The sequence below is a fragment of the Anser cygnoides genome, chromosome 13 (genome assembly GCF_040182565.1).
Source record: "Anser cygnoides isolate HZ-2024a breed goose chromosome 13, Taihu_goose_T2T_genome, whole genome shotgun sequence".
NCBI lineage: Eukaryota > Metazoa > Chordata > Aves > Anseriformes > Anatidae > Anser > Anser cygnoides.
The window spans coordinates 9,361,855-9,373,594 of record NC_089885.1 but is presented as its reverse complement, the minus strand read 5'-3'; the positions used below and the strand labels follow the sequence as shown (position 1 = coordinate 9,373,594).

At 43.0% G+C, this 11,740-nt stretch overlaps 1 protein-coding gene across 4 annotated transcripts in view; it reads left to right on the top strand.

Annotated features, from left to right (window-relative positions):
* The first annotated feature begins 4,615 nt into the window (after positions 1-4,615).
* Positions 4,616-11,740, top strand: part of FMR1 (fragile X messenger ribonucleoprotein 1) — a 31,682-nt gene continuing 24,557 nt past the window's right edge. Inside the window, exon 1 of one of the 4 annotated variants that reach the window (XM_067005318.1) lies at positions 4,616-4,894. In XM_067005318.1, coding sequence (XP_066861419.1) covers positions 4,844-4,894 — 51 coding nt within the window. In that variant the 5' untranslated portion in view covers positions 4,616-4,843. The remainder of the gene's footprint in view (positions 4,895-11,740) is intronic. The other 3 variants (XM_067005319.1, XM_067005320.1, XM_067005317.1) reach the window with 3 other exon arrangements.

The following is an 11,740-nucleotide window of genomic DNA, read 5'->3' as shown; positions in this document are numbered from 1 at the left end:
ACCTATTTTTAAAAGACTGCATTTTTGTAAGTTACTGATTTTAATAGCCTTCTGAAGTTTAGATTCCAATATTTACTTTGACTCTTCATGAATCTGGAAAGCTTTTCAATTGCAGGCACAACATAGATTTCAATCCCTTGGGCTTCGTTACAGATTCAGGTGAGGAAGATATAGTATACTGTAGAAACTGAAAACCACAACTGGAAACATATATCTACATTAAAGTGTAATCTGTCACAAAATTAACCTTGGATGCGTATCTATTCCTAACTTACTATGTGGAAACCTTTTTTTGTAGGAGAAGGAGGTGGAGTAATGACAGAAAAGAAATAAAGAAACGTTCAATTTTAATCAAAGGTCAGCTCAATTAATTATGGTAGAAAATCAATACAGAATAATTGGCTTTTATTGCTAATATATTTTTACAACATTGAAGACAACTACCCACTGGTCTACACAGGTAAAGAAGGATTTGGGGTTTAGATAACTTTACAGTACTTGGTTTTGTCTTTTTGTAATGACAGTTCAGGTGGAAACAGTTAGAGACCTGCTACTCTACCTGGATTGTCGTAAGTCCATAGGGCCAGCTGAGATCCCCACAAGGGTGCTGAGGGAGTTCACGGATGTGGTTGCTGGGCAGCTTTCCATCATCTATCAGTGGTCTTGGTCATCTGGAGAGATCCTGGATGACTGGAGACTTGCTAATGTGACACCCATCTATAAGAAGGGTCGTAAGGAGAAGCCAGGGAACAACAGGCCTCTCCGCCTGACCTTGGTGCCAGAAAATGTGATGGAACAGGTCATCTTGAATGCAATCACACCATGTATGTGGGACAACCGTGGAATTAGGCCCAGTCAGCATGGGTTCATGAAAGGGAAGTCCTGCCTGACCAACGTCATCTCTTGCTATGACCAGGTGACCCGCCTGGTGGATGAGGGAAAGCCTGTTTATGTAGTTTACCTAGACTTCAGCAAGGCCTTTGACATGGTCTACCATAGTATTCTTCTGGAGAAGCTGGCAGCCCATGGCTTGGACAGGTACACTCTGTTGGGTTATAAACCGGCTGGATGGCCGGGCCCAGAGAGTGGTGGTGAACGGAGTGAAATCCAGCTGGCAACCAGTCACCACTGGTGTTCCCCAGGGGTCAGTGTTGGGGCCCATCCTCTTTAATATCTTTATTGATGACTTGGATGAGGGAATTGAGTGCACCCTCAGTAAGTTTGCTGATGACACCAAGCTAGGGGGAAGTGTCGATCTGCTGGAGGGCAGGAAGGCCCTGCAGAGCGACCTGGACAGGATGGGTCGATGGGCAGAGGCCAATGGGATGAGGTTCAATATGGCCAAGTGCCAGCTCCTGCACTTTGGCCACAACAACCCCATGCAGTGCTACAGGCTGGGGGTAGAATGGCTCAAAAGCTGTGCAGAGAAAAAGGATCTGGGGGTGCTGATTGATGCTCGCCTGAACATGAGCCGGCAGCGTGCCCAGGTGGCCAAGAAGGCCAACGGCATCCTGGCTTATATCAGGAATAGTGCAGCCAGCAAGACCAGGAAGGTGATCATCCCCCCTGTAGTCTGCTCTGGTGAGGCCGCACCTCGAGTACTGTGTTCAGTTTTGGGTCCCTCACTACAAGAAAGCCATTGAGGCCCTGGAGCATGTCCAGAGAAGGGCTATGAAGCTGGTGAAGAGCCTGGGACACAAGCCCTATGAGGAGCAGCTGAGGGAACTGGGGCTGTTTAGTCTGGAGAAGAGGAGGCTCAGGGGAGACCTTATTGCTCTCTACAACTGCCTGAAAGGAAGGTGTGGGGAGCTGGGGGTCAGCCTCTTCTCATAGGTAACTAGTGATAGGACAAGAGAGAATGGCCTCAAGTTGTGCCAGGGGAGGTTTAGGTTAGAAATTAGGAGACATTTCTTCTCAGAAAGAGTAGTCAGACAATGGAATGGGTTGCCCAGGGAAGTGGTGGTGTCACCATCCCTGAGGGTGTTCAAGGAAAAGTTGGATCTGGCACTTAGGGACATGGTTTAGTGGGTGACATTGGTAGTAGGGTGATGGTTGGACCAGATGATCTTAGAGGTCTTTTCCAACCTTAATGATTCTATGATTATACTTTTATTGTTTTTCCACATGAACACTACTTTTCAGAGGATTTTATCAAGACTGACAGATAAAGTTCACATTATCTATTTAAAGAACTGAATGATCAGGCATAACATAATCTGATTTCTTGTACGCACACACTAAGACTTGCAAATCTCTGTTTTAGTTCAGCTTCTCTTCAAAAGTTCTGGGAATACCTGCTATTCTATACCATGATTTGGATATGTGTCATTTCTGGGTATCGGTTTAGTCAAGGACAACCTAATAAAAGTGCAATTCTATGGTGATAATCAACCTTCAGGTATTATTGATTAATCATAAAGCAACCTTGTCCAAGAGGTTTTTCATCTTTATATCTCTATTGATTGTAACTCTTTCTTGCAATTGCTGACCTACTTACTATAACATTACCATTTCACTTAGATTACTGAAAGGCACTTTATTGAGACTACATCATTTTACCAACAAGAAAAGAAATGTGAACTGCATCAGAATACAGATCTCTTATCAGCTCATTTGTCTTTCCTTAATTGTCAGCAGAAGCCTCCCATGCAAGATCTTCATAAAGGAAGCTTCAGTAGTGAGATTCATTTTCCAGTCATATCATATAAGGGTCTAAATTTGTTGAGTTATAGAGATGATTACAAAATCATACTGTCCAGGCAGACACGGCTAGGTGAGGCTAATTAAGTTTAATACGTGGTGTTGGCCGAAAAGTTCCCATTCTTTGTTTCCATACTTTTATGTAAATATAGTAAAATTTAAAAAAAGGCAACAAACCAACCAAAAACAGTGTATGCGTTTTAACTATAAACCTAGATTGTAAATGAAGCACAGCTCAGCTGATCCAGTGTTCAAACAGGTCATCTGAGGAACATTAACTCCAGCTGGTTTTGAAAGGGATTATAAATTCAGAACTTCAGATGGGAGAAAGGTGTTGATCATGAAAGGGGGTCAGACAAGCAAAAGTTTGAAATTTGTGTGGATAAAGATGATCAGTAGATATTTTAACACAATTTTTGATGGAAGAAATTTTAAATGGATACGGTATTTATTTAAACATAAGTTAACAAAAATAAATGTGTTAGATATAATAATTAATATTAAAATACTTTAATGGAATTACTGAGATCTATTTTTAGTGCCACTGAGTTTCAGATAGGCACATTTAAAAGGATCTGGTAAATCTACGTAGGAACTAGTTAATTAGTGAACATTACATTTCAGAAGGGATGGACAATTCAGTCTGAAATTGTTCAAAGTAAAACAGCAGCAACAGTAAGCAATTTGGAAAACATGAGGAAAGGTTAAGAGTCAATCAGCAGAAAAACAAGAGTGCGCTCTGGAAAAACGTAAATTGGTCTCATTAAGTAGACAGGGAGTAGAACATTCACTAGTCAAGACAAAATAAAAAAAAATGTTGAATTTAAGCAATGGAAATGAAAAAAATAAGCATTAGGGAAGATTATACAGTACAGCAGCTTTTAGCTCGGGGGTAAATGGTGAAATCAAAAGTGGAAGTCAGAGCTAAATTAGCCATCCTTATATTGTCTGCTCAGACATAACCTGCCTGTGCGACAGCAGTCTGCTTTACTAATTAGAGAATAATCGTAATAAAGAATGCCAAAAAAATATCAGCTAGCTTTGTTTTAGAAGCGGGCATCATCTCTCCGGGCAGATTGTTGAATGATTTTGTGTTGAACCATTTATACTGTTCCAGTGATGGTTTGTAGTTCAAATAAATAATAGTGTATGTAATATGGTGAATATTTTTTCCTTTTTTAGCACACATAGAGCTGGCTTGTTGACCAAGGCCTGACTGTGGCGTTGAGCAGCAGCACACCAGCTGTCCAGGCCTGCTGCTCTGCTCGTCTCGCCGCTGCCTCCTCACGGGGTGTACAGGTCTTTCACCACGACCACGGTGAACCCAATAAAAACTGGCACAACGATTCTGATTCACACTTTATTTTCTGATTCACTCCACTCTTGGCGATCCCCTAGGTGTTACGGGGGTCCCGCAAAGAGCGACAGTCCTACCCCACCCGCCTTGGCGCTCTCCCGCCGCCATGATCCCCCACCGCCATTGCCGCGGCCGTTATGGGCCCGCCCCCCCGCCATGGCCAGACGAAGCAGGCCACGCCCCCTTCCGATAGGTCAGAACGCGAGGCGCACAGCGCAACCCGATTGGCCAGCGGGGCTGTCACTCAACCACAGGGGCGGGCCGCCGGCTTCCGTTGCCTCTCCCCGTTGCGGCTGCGCGGCCGTTAGGCGGTGGGCGTGCAGGCTGCGGCCCGCTGCCCGCTCCGCCCCGGTGCGTCACGTGACGCGGGTTCAGTGTTTACATTCGAAGCGGGCGCCCCCGCGCCGCTCCCCCCCCCTCCCACCCCCTCCCTCGGGGCCGCGCGCGCCGCCCGGCGGTGCCCGTTTCGCTTTCACTTCCGGGCGGCCGAGGGCGAGCAGCGGAGGCGCGGAGCCGCCCGCAGCGCCCCCCCGGCACGGCACGGCCCCAGCCCCGGCCCGCCCCTCCGCGGCCCCACCCCCGCAGTGAACTGAGGTTCCCCTTCCCCTCCCCCGCCCGGCGCACACACACACCACACACACACACCGAGCCTTCCTCTGCCGCCTCCTCCTCCTCCTCTCCCCCCCCCCCGTCCTCCTCCTCCTCCTGCGCCGAGGCAGAGAAAGGGAAGGGCAGGGAGGAGGCGCCGGGCCTGGCTCTACCCGCCCCGAGCCGCCGCCGCACAACATGGAGGAGCTGGTGGTGGAGGTGCGGGGCTCCAACGGGGCCTTCTACAAGGTACCGGCTGCTCGCGGCCCGCCCGGGCCTCCGCGGAGGGAGCGGGGCCGGGAGGAGGAGGGGGAGGAGGAGGCGGCGGCTCCTCCCCGCGCTGAGGGAAAGCGGGGGCCCCGGGGCAGGGAGGAGGAGGAGGAGGAGGAGGAAGGAGAGCGGGGCTGGGGGGGAGGCCGCGGCGAGGCCCGCGCCGTGTGCGAGGGGAGGGGGCCGCGGCCGGGGGCTCGGCGGGCCCGGCCCAGGAGGGGGGAGGCCGGGAGAGGCCCCCGGAGGCCGAGGAGGCCGCGGGCCTCCCCTATTGTAGGGAGGGGAAAAGGGGGGGGGGGGAGGCGCCGGGAGGGCCCCGGGCCTGCTCTCCGTGGCGCTGAGGCCGGGCCCGGGCCCGGGCCGTTAGCGGTGAGATCCGCGGCCGCCGGGTCTCCGGGAGGGCCTCGCTCCGCGCGGGCAGGGGGCCCGTTAGGTGCGGAGCCGGGCCCAGCGGCCGGCCGCAGGGCTCAGCGCCGCGGCTGGGGACGTCGCCTGCGGATATTAAAGAGCGTTGCTTGACCAAAAATGCGTGTGCTGAGTCGCTGAGTGCTTTTATTTATTTAACGTGCGTCTTACTGGGACTACTCGGTTCCATGTTTATTTCTAAGTCCTTGTGCTGAATAAAGCTGTCACCAAGTCCTCCATATATTCCCCGAGCACTTAATGCCTTTATTAATACCGTGTAGTGCTGCTGTGGCTCTGCGTGTGTTGGGGGGTATTAATTAAGGGCCTATTAATTAATAGGGTGTAAGCTGTGCTTTTACGCTGTGCACAGAAAATCGAAGTTTGAACGCTGGGTTTGGGCCTACCCTCACTGGCATGTGCACCTGTTATGAACGGACCAGAAACTGTCGTGGATCGGTTTCTGAAAGTTTACTGTCATTTAGATGCTGTAGTACTTTAAAAATGGGCCCAGCTATTGCGTGACATCCAATATTGATGTTAGCAATGAAGGCACGGGTAGAATTTCACACTCTGATGGTAGTGTGGCAGTGTAGGTTGGTATCCAAATGGTAGAGTTCCAACACCGTTGAGTTGTTGGCTTTCTTCCTTTTATTGTTTCAAAGAAAATGACAATTTTTTTTAAATCCATGAGATAATTTCATATTCTGGAAAGATCCTAAGATAAAGAAAAAGGTAAGTATGAAAAGTTTGTAAATGTGATACACAGAGCATCCTGTGGGTTTGCAGTGTTGCAGCCACAGTCCTGGATCTATATATTACTTCCTGGAATTAAATTTATTTAGCACTTACAAAAATCAGTTCTAAATTTTTGAAGATGCAGTATTTGCTCAGGAAGAAACATAAGGCATAATATGTAGCTTGAGAGAACTTCTGACAAGGCTTTTATCAAATTTCTTGACTATATTTCACAAAATAGATGATAAAAATGATACTGTACATTTTTTAGTGGTCAATATTGTTAAGGAAACCTGAAAAGGGGGGAAACTGAAAGCTTCTGGAACTTTTTTTTTTTGTCATGTTCAGTTTTGACATCATGATGTCCTTTTTCCCTGTCCTCCATAAAATATCCGACATACTTCTGGTTGTGGTTTAGGTAGCAATCTCAGATGAGCGTTTTTGTACTCATGGGGATTTATTCATTATGTTTTAGTGTGGTTTAATGTATCCAAGTACACACAGACATTGCTTCCACATTGTATATTATGTTTGCCTTTTAACTTTTAGAAATTCAGATACAAGAATCTTTTTTTTTTTTTTTGGTCTCTTAATCTTATCTAACCATGAGGGTTTGGCTAAATTATGTAAGGGGACTTAAATGGGGCTCTTAATGTTTACTACCTGTCTAGATGGAGCATCAAACTTCAGATAAATAGAGCAACAGATCTTTTTAAACTAAAAATTAGGAAATCTCATGCAGTAATATTCAGTGTACATCAGCAATTTTCTTCTAGCCTGAATTACTTAAATAAAAGAATTGCAACTGGAATTCATCATAATCTTTGAGTATCGCACTCTTAGTAAGTAATTTGTTAGAATGTTTTCTTGTGAGTTTTATGCCTGTCTTACAGATCCGGAATTTGATTATAAAATGGATTGATTGATCCAGCATAACAAGAAGCATTATGATGTTAAATGCAGATTTAATGGCAAGATTTTATTTATTTTTGTTCAAGTTTCTTTAAGCAGCATCCTGAGAAACGTTTAGAGTGTTATTGTTGTAAAACAAATGAAACGTTTTTTATTCCATCTCATGGTTTACTGATACTTAGTTTCGTTGTCTCTGAATCGTTCTGATGATCTTCACTAGAATATGTACGTGTTTTGAAAAAACAGCTCCTACATCTTGGTACTAGGATGTGGAGGGGAAGAATATGATGCTGCTGGAGTTGTGAAGGGACTATGTGATACAAGTAGGTACCTAACAGCCACTTGAGGTTTTCATAGCCTTTTTGTAACTCTCTGTTAAGACCCTATGATTTCAAATCCCTAAACAGTTTAATTTTTGAGTGTTTCCAGCAGCATCTTGATCTTGAAAGTATAAAACCGGTGTCTAATTGGCACCTAGGCTCTACTGAGAGTCATAAACCAGGCTTTTCTCTGCTTGTGTTACCTGTGGGACTTGATCCAGAGCACATGCTGAGATGCATCTGAAGGGATCGTGTTCCACACAAAACACAGGAGATGGTTTTGATACCTCAAGAGGCAGAGCATGCATTCAGCACGTGGAAGATGTTAATTCACATTTCATACTGGTCAGGTGTGCTGTTTCACAGAGTTCTGGAATGCTTTGGTTTGATCGCCGCACTGGAGACTAGTTCTTCATGTATTCATTAATGCAGTAATTCAAATATTATTTGGTGAATGCATCACAATTTCATGAACTTTTTCTCCTTACCCATGTGAACTATTCCATGGAAAGTGCAGTGCAGTCAATAAGCATGATTCAGGAATAGTCAGTAATCTAGTACCTAGAGGTGCTTAGTCATGACTTGGTAGATCGCTTGGCCCAGAATCCCTGGAAAGAAAAGATTAAATCCCCTTATTTATTTTAAGAATAGTCCAACAAACAGCCAGGACTGCAAATCCTAAGGGGAGAGAACTGCCCTTTTGGAGCTCACAGCTAAGTAACTAAATCTTGAAGATGTGTGCCGGTAGGGCATATCTTTTCACATCTTGTTGGTTAGTATGGTGTGGTAAATGGGTTTTTTAAGCTCATGTTCTCAGAGGACAAATAGACAGTCCCTTGTCTAATCTTTCAAGTACTAGCTTTAGATACTTTTTCCCTGTAAAAGGGCATGTGCTGGATGCTTTTCCAGCATGGGATTTTTTACTCTCCCCAGCTTGGGAATGATTCTCTTGTATCTTCTGCTAGAGATAGAAAGCATCGTTGTTGAGGCAGATTGCTTCAGATACTTGCTGTTAACATCTGTATGTTCTCTGTAATCAAGTTTTGCCACTTCTTGCTCTATAACCTTATTACAATACTCAAACTCTTCTGATCCCAGTAGCTTCAGCACTCTGCCATTGTTTCGGTAGTTTTCTAGGTACTTCACTTTTTTCTGTTGAAGCTGCAATTGACAAAATCATTCATCTTAATTTTTTTTTTTTACTTCGTGTCTATGTTAACAACTGTACTCAGGGCCTCCCTTTGCATTCCATACTATTTCTTTCTTTGCTTTCACTGTTCCACACAGATGTACCCTCAGCAAATAAGTATCTTCAGTCTCTTTGTACATTCTCAATCCTGTCTACTCAGTCCTTCTGAGGATGATAGCCTGTACCATTTTTCCTGATTTTTGTTGAGTGATTTTTGTTCTGTGATTTTTCTTGTTTCCTGATCTGCTGCTTTGTATGGCGGTATGCCTGTTCTCAGATTTGGTAGCCATCCTTCCTTCCAACAGGTATAAAATGGTACACAGCTGTTATGCAAACAGTAGATGCGCATTTGTATAAACATAACGTTTTCATCTTAGAGCATTTTTTCCCTTTTCTCACTTTTAAATTTTATTATCTGTTATTAAAATGTTTGACACTACTTGCATCTAATGTAAGACTTAAAAAATATATATATTTATATATATCAAAATACTTCGTGGCAGCTAGTGTCTTTTTGTTCCTTTGAAGTTTCTGTCATGCCATTTAGCACAAAAATAACAAATACACTGGAATTTCCAATAATTCTCATTTTGTATCTAATAATTCATACAATTTAGACCACATCTTTAGCATGTAACTGTTCTTACAATACAAATGATCATATATAAGAAAGACCATAACATGCCATTGTTTGATTATAATCTCTTTTACTTAATTATGTCTGAAGTGTGGAGATAAATGCTAATGGCTAATGTGACTGAAAGTCAAACTTGGTGTAGGAAACTTACTACGTTTGAATCTTTCACATCAGAGAGGAACAAGCAGACTTGGCCATTGTTTCTGTGAACAGAAGCACATTTTGCAAAAGGAAACCTCTCAGTGATTTGGTTTTCTTGTGTGTTCTTACTTGGTATCGCTGGTAGTGTTAGTGATACCACAGCTGCTGTAGTCATTCAGTGTCCTGTATTCTCATTTGAGTTCCATCTAATTTCAGTGTGTTTCTAATGTGTTTTTTTTTCACGTATGTGTTCACATTTATCATAGCCAGTGTTCTGTCCCTTCTTGAGTGTGCCTTTCAAGCCCAAATATATGCACCTTTGGGTTTAAACTTCCATGCCCGACTTGTACTCTTTATTTCCAGAAAGCCTGATGAATGCTTGTTGTGCTTTCCATAATACTCAGTGTGAAATCAGTGGCTCTTCTCTGCCTTCACTGACATCTGGGACCAGCTTGTCCTGTTACTGTGAATTTGCATTGTGATGTTAATGGTCTATCACTTCACTTTAGTATTGTGTATAGTATTATGCATATCACAGAATACAATTGTGGTAAGTTTTAGTTTTCATAATGCATTAATAGTTGAGTTTTTTTACAGGTTCTTATAAAATTTATAAATGTTTTGAGGCATTTAAATTCATACTTAGAAATGTAGAAAGGCTTAAGTGTTCAACCTTAAGTGTACAAATTAATTTTACTTACTAGAGATATTAAATTCTTATACCTGTGAAAAATAGAAATAATGCTATATGGACTCAGAAAAATGTTCTGGCCAAGGTGTATCTGAGGTTTTTTTCCTGTGTCACAAGTTTGTAACTGCAGAACAAGGAAAACCAGCTTTCTGTGATTAGTTGGGATTAGGCAACAGTATATCTGGGCTATTAATGTATTTTGTCTGGTTAATTGTTTTGTAAGCATAAACTTCATTATGGAAGTAGCAGAAGTGTTGTATACTTGAAATGAGGTACTTTGCAAGGTATCCCTCTCCTTGTAAGATCAGCAAAGCTGGAAAATAAAGAGCAAATAACAGTGTTACGACATCAACTTCTTTGGCCAGGCTGGAGCAAAAGCAGGTACTTGATCTGTTTCTGAACTCTGTAAACGAAAGAAACTGTTGATTTTATCATATTCACTATTGATAATCTGAATTGATGCTACTTCTGTATGGTCAACAGTATCCTCAGTGTTCCTGGTTCAGGTGTCTTTTTGGTTTTGGCTTGAGACCAAAGCAATGTCCAAGTCATTCTTCGTCCTTAAGAGGAGCTTTTGTAGTAACTGGAAAGTGATAAAACACTATAATAATAAATTTGTAAACTTTTGCACAGTATTGGAATCATCTTCAGCCTAGTGGAGTCCCTCAGTCCCTGGGTCTGTCACAGTAAAGGAATGATAAAAGCTCTGCACCTGCTGTACTAGACCTTCAGCCTTTAAATTGGGCCATGATGCAAGCTTAAGGCAAGTTTAAGGCAATTGCCCATAGTTGAATATTCTTTTAATTAGCTGTATTTTACATTTTCCAGATTTTTAAAGTACTATAATGTTTAAAGGTGTTAGGTTAGTCTCCAGTTTGATAACATTTGTTTGTGTCACCATCTGGTTTGGTTATTAATGGTAGCCTTTAGCATTAATACGCCCAGTTGGTTATATTGCTGCACTCAGTAGGTTCTACTCAAGATGGTTTGGATGTTAGGAACTGTGGGGTCAGGAAATGAGGCATAGTCTTGCCTTTTACTGCTATGCTGGTGCATTTCTTTGTCATATCCCATAATATTTACAGTGTTATTTGGAGCATCTTTTGGTATTTTCATTACCATAGAGGGGATGACTTCTCCAAAAGCATCTTTCAGAGAAGCAGCAATTTTCGCTATTTTGTGAATATGAGAAAATTAGGTATGAACAAGTTAGGTCTCAAGACATTGTACTGTGTTACTCTTACCCATCTTCCCTTGAGGCTATTTAGCGCTCTTGGTGGCATTTCTGTAGGATTTGCTTTGTAAAATAACTTCTTCTTTTGCATACTGGAATGTTACTAATAATAGTAAGTCCTGTCTTTTCCATTCCGTGGCGTGAAAGAGTTATGCCAAATATTTGGTAGTGATTACAGTATTTTTTTCAGGTATTAAAGGCATCCATTTCTGCTACATCCATAAGAATAGGTACTTCAGAGCTGCACATGACCAAACATTGCAAGAAATGTGGGAAGAGCCTTTGAAAGTGATGTGTAATGTTGCAAAACAAGTCAGGACTATCTTAGTATCAGTGAAGTGCATGTTCTGTTCTGGGATTCTCTTACGGAGGAGACAGCAATATAAAACAGTAGATAAGTGTCTGGGGGTCATAATGATCAACTGGGAGTTCTGTTGCCTTTTTATAGAGAGTATTTCTGTTCTACTATCAACATAATGCAGAGATACAGTTTTAGATCTACTTTGCATTACATCATTTCATAAAATACCAACTATGTTTGTAATCCCTTTGGAAGGAATA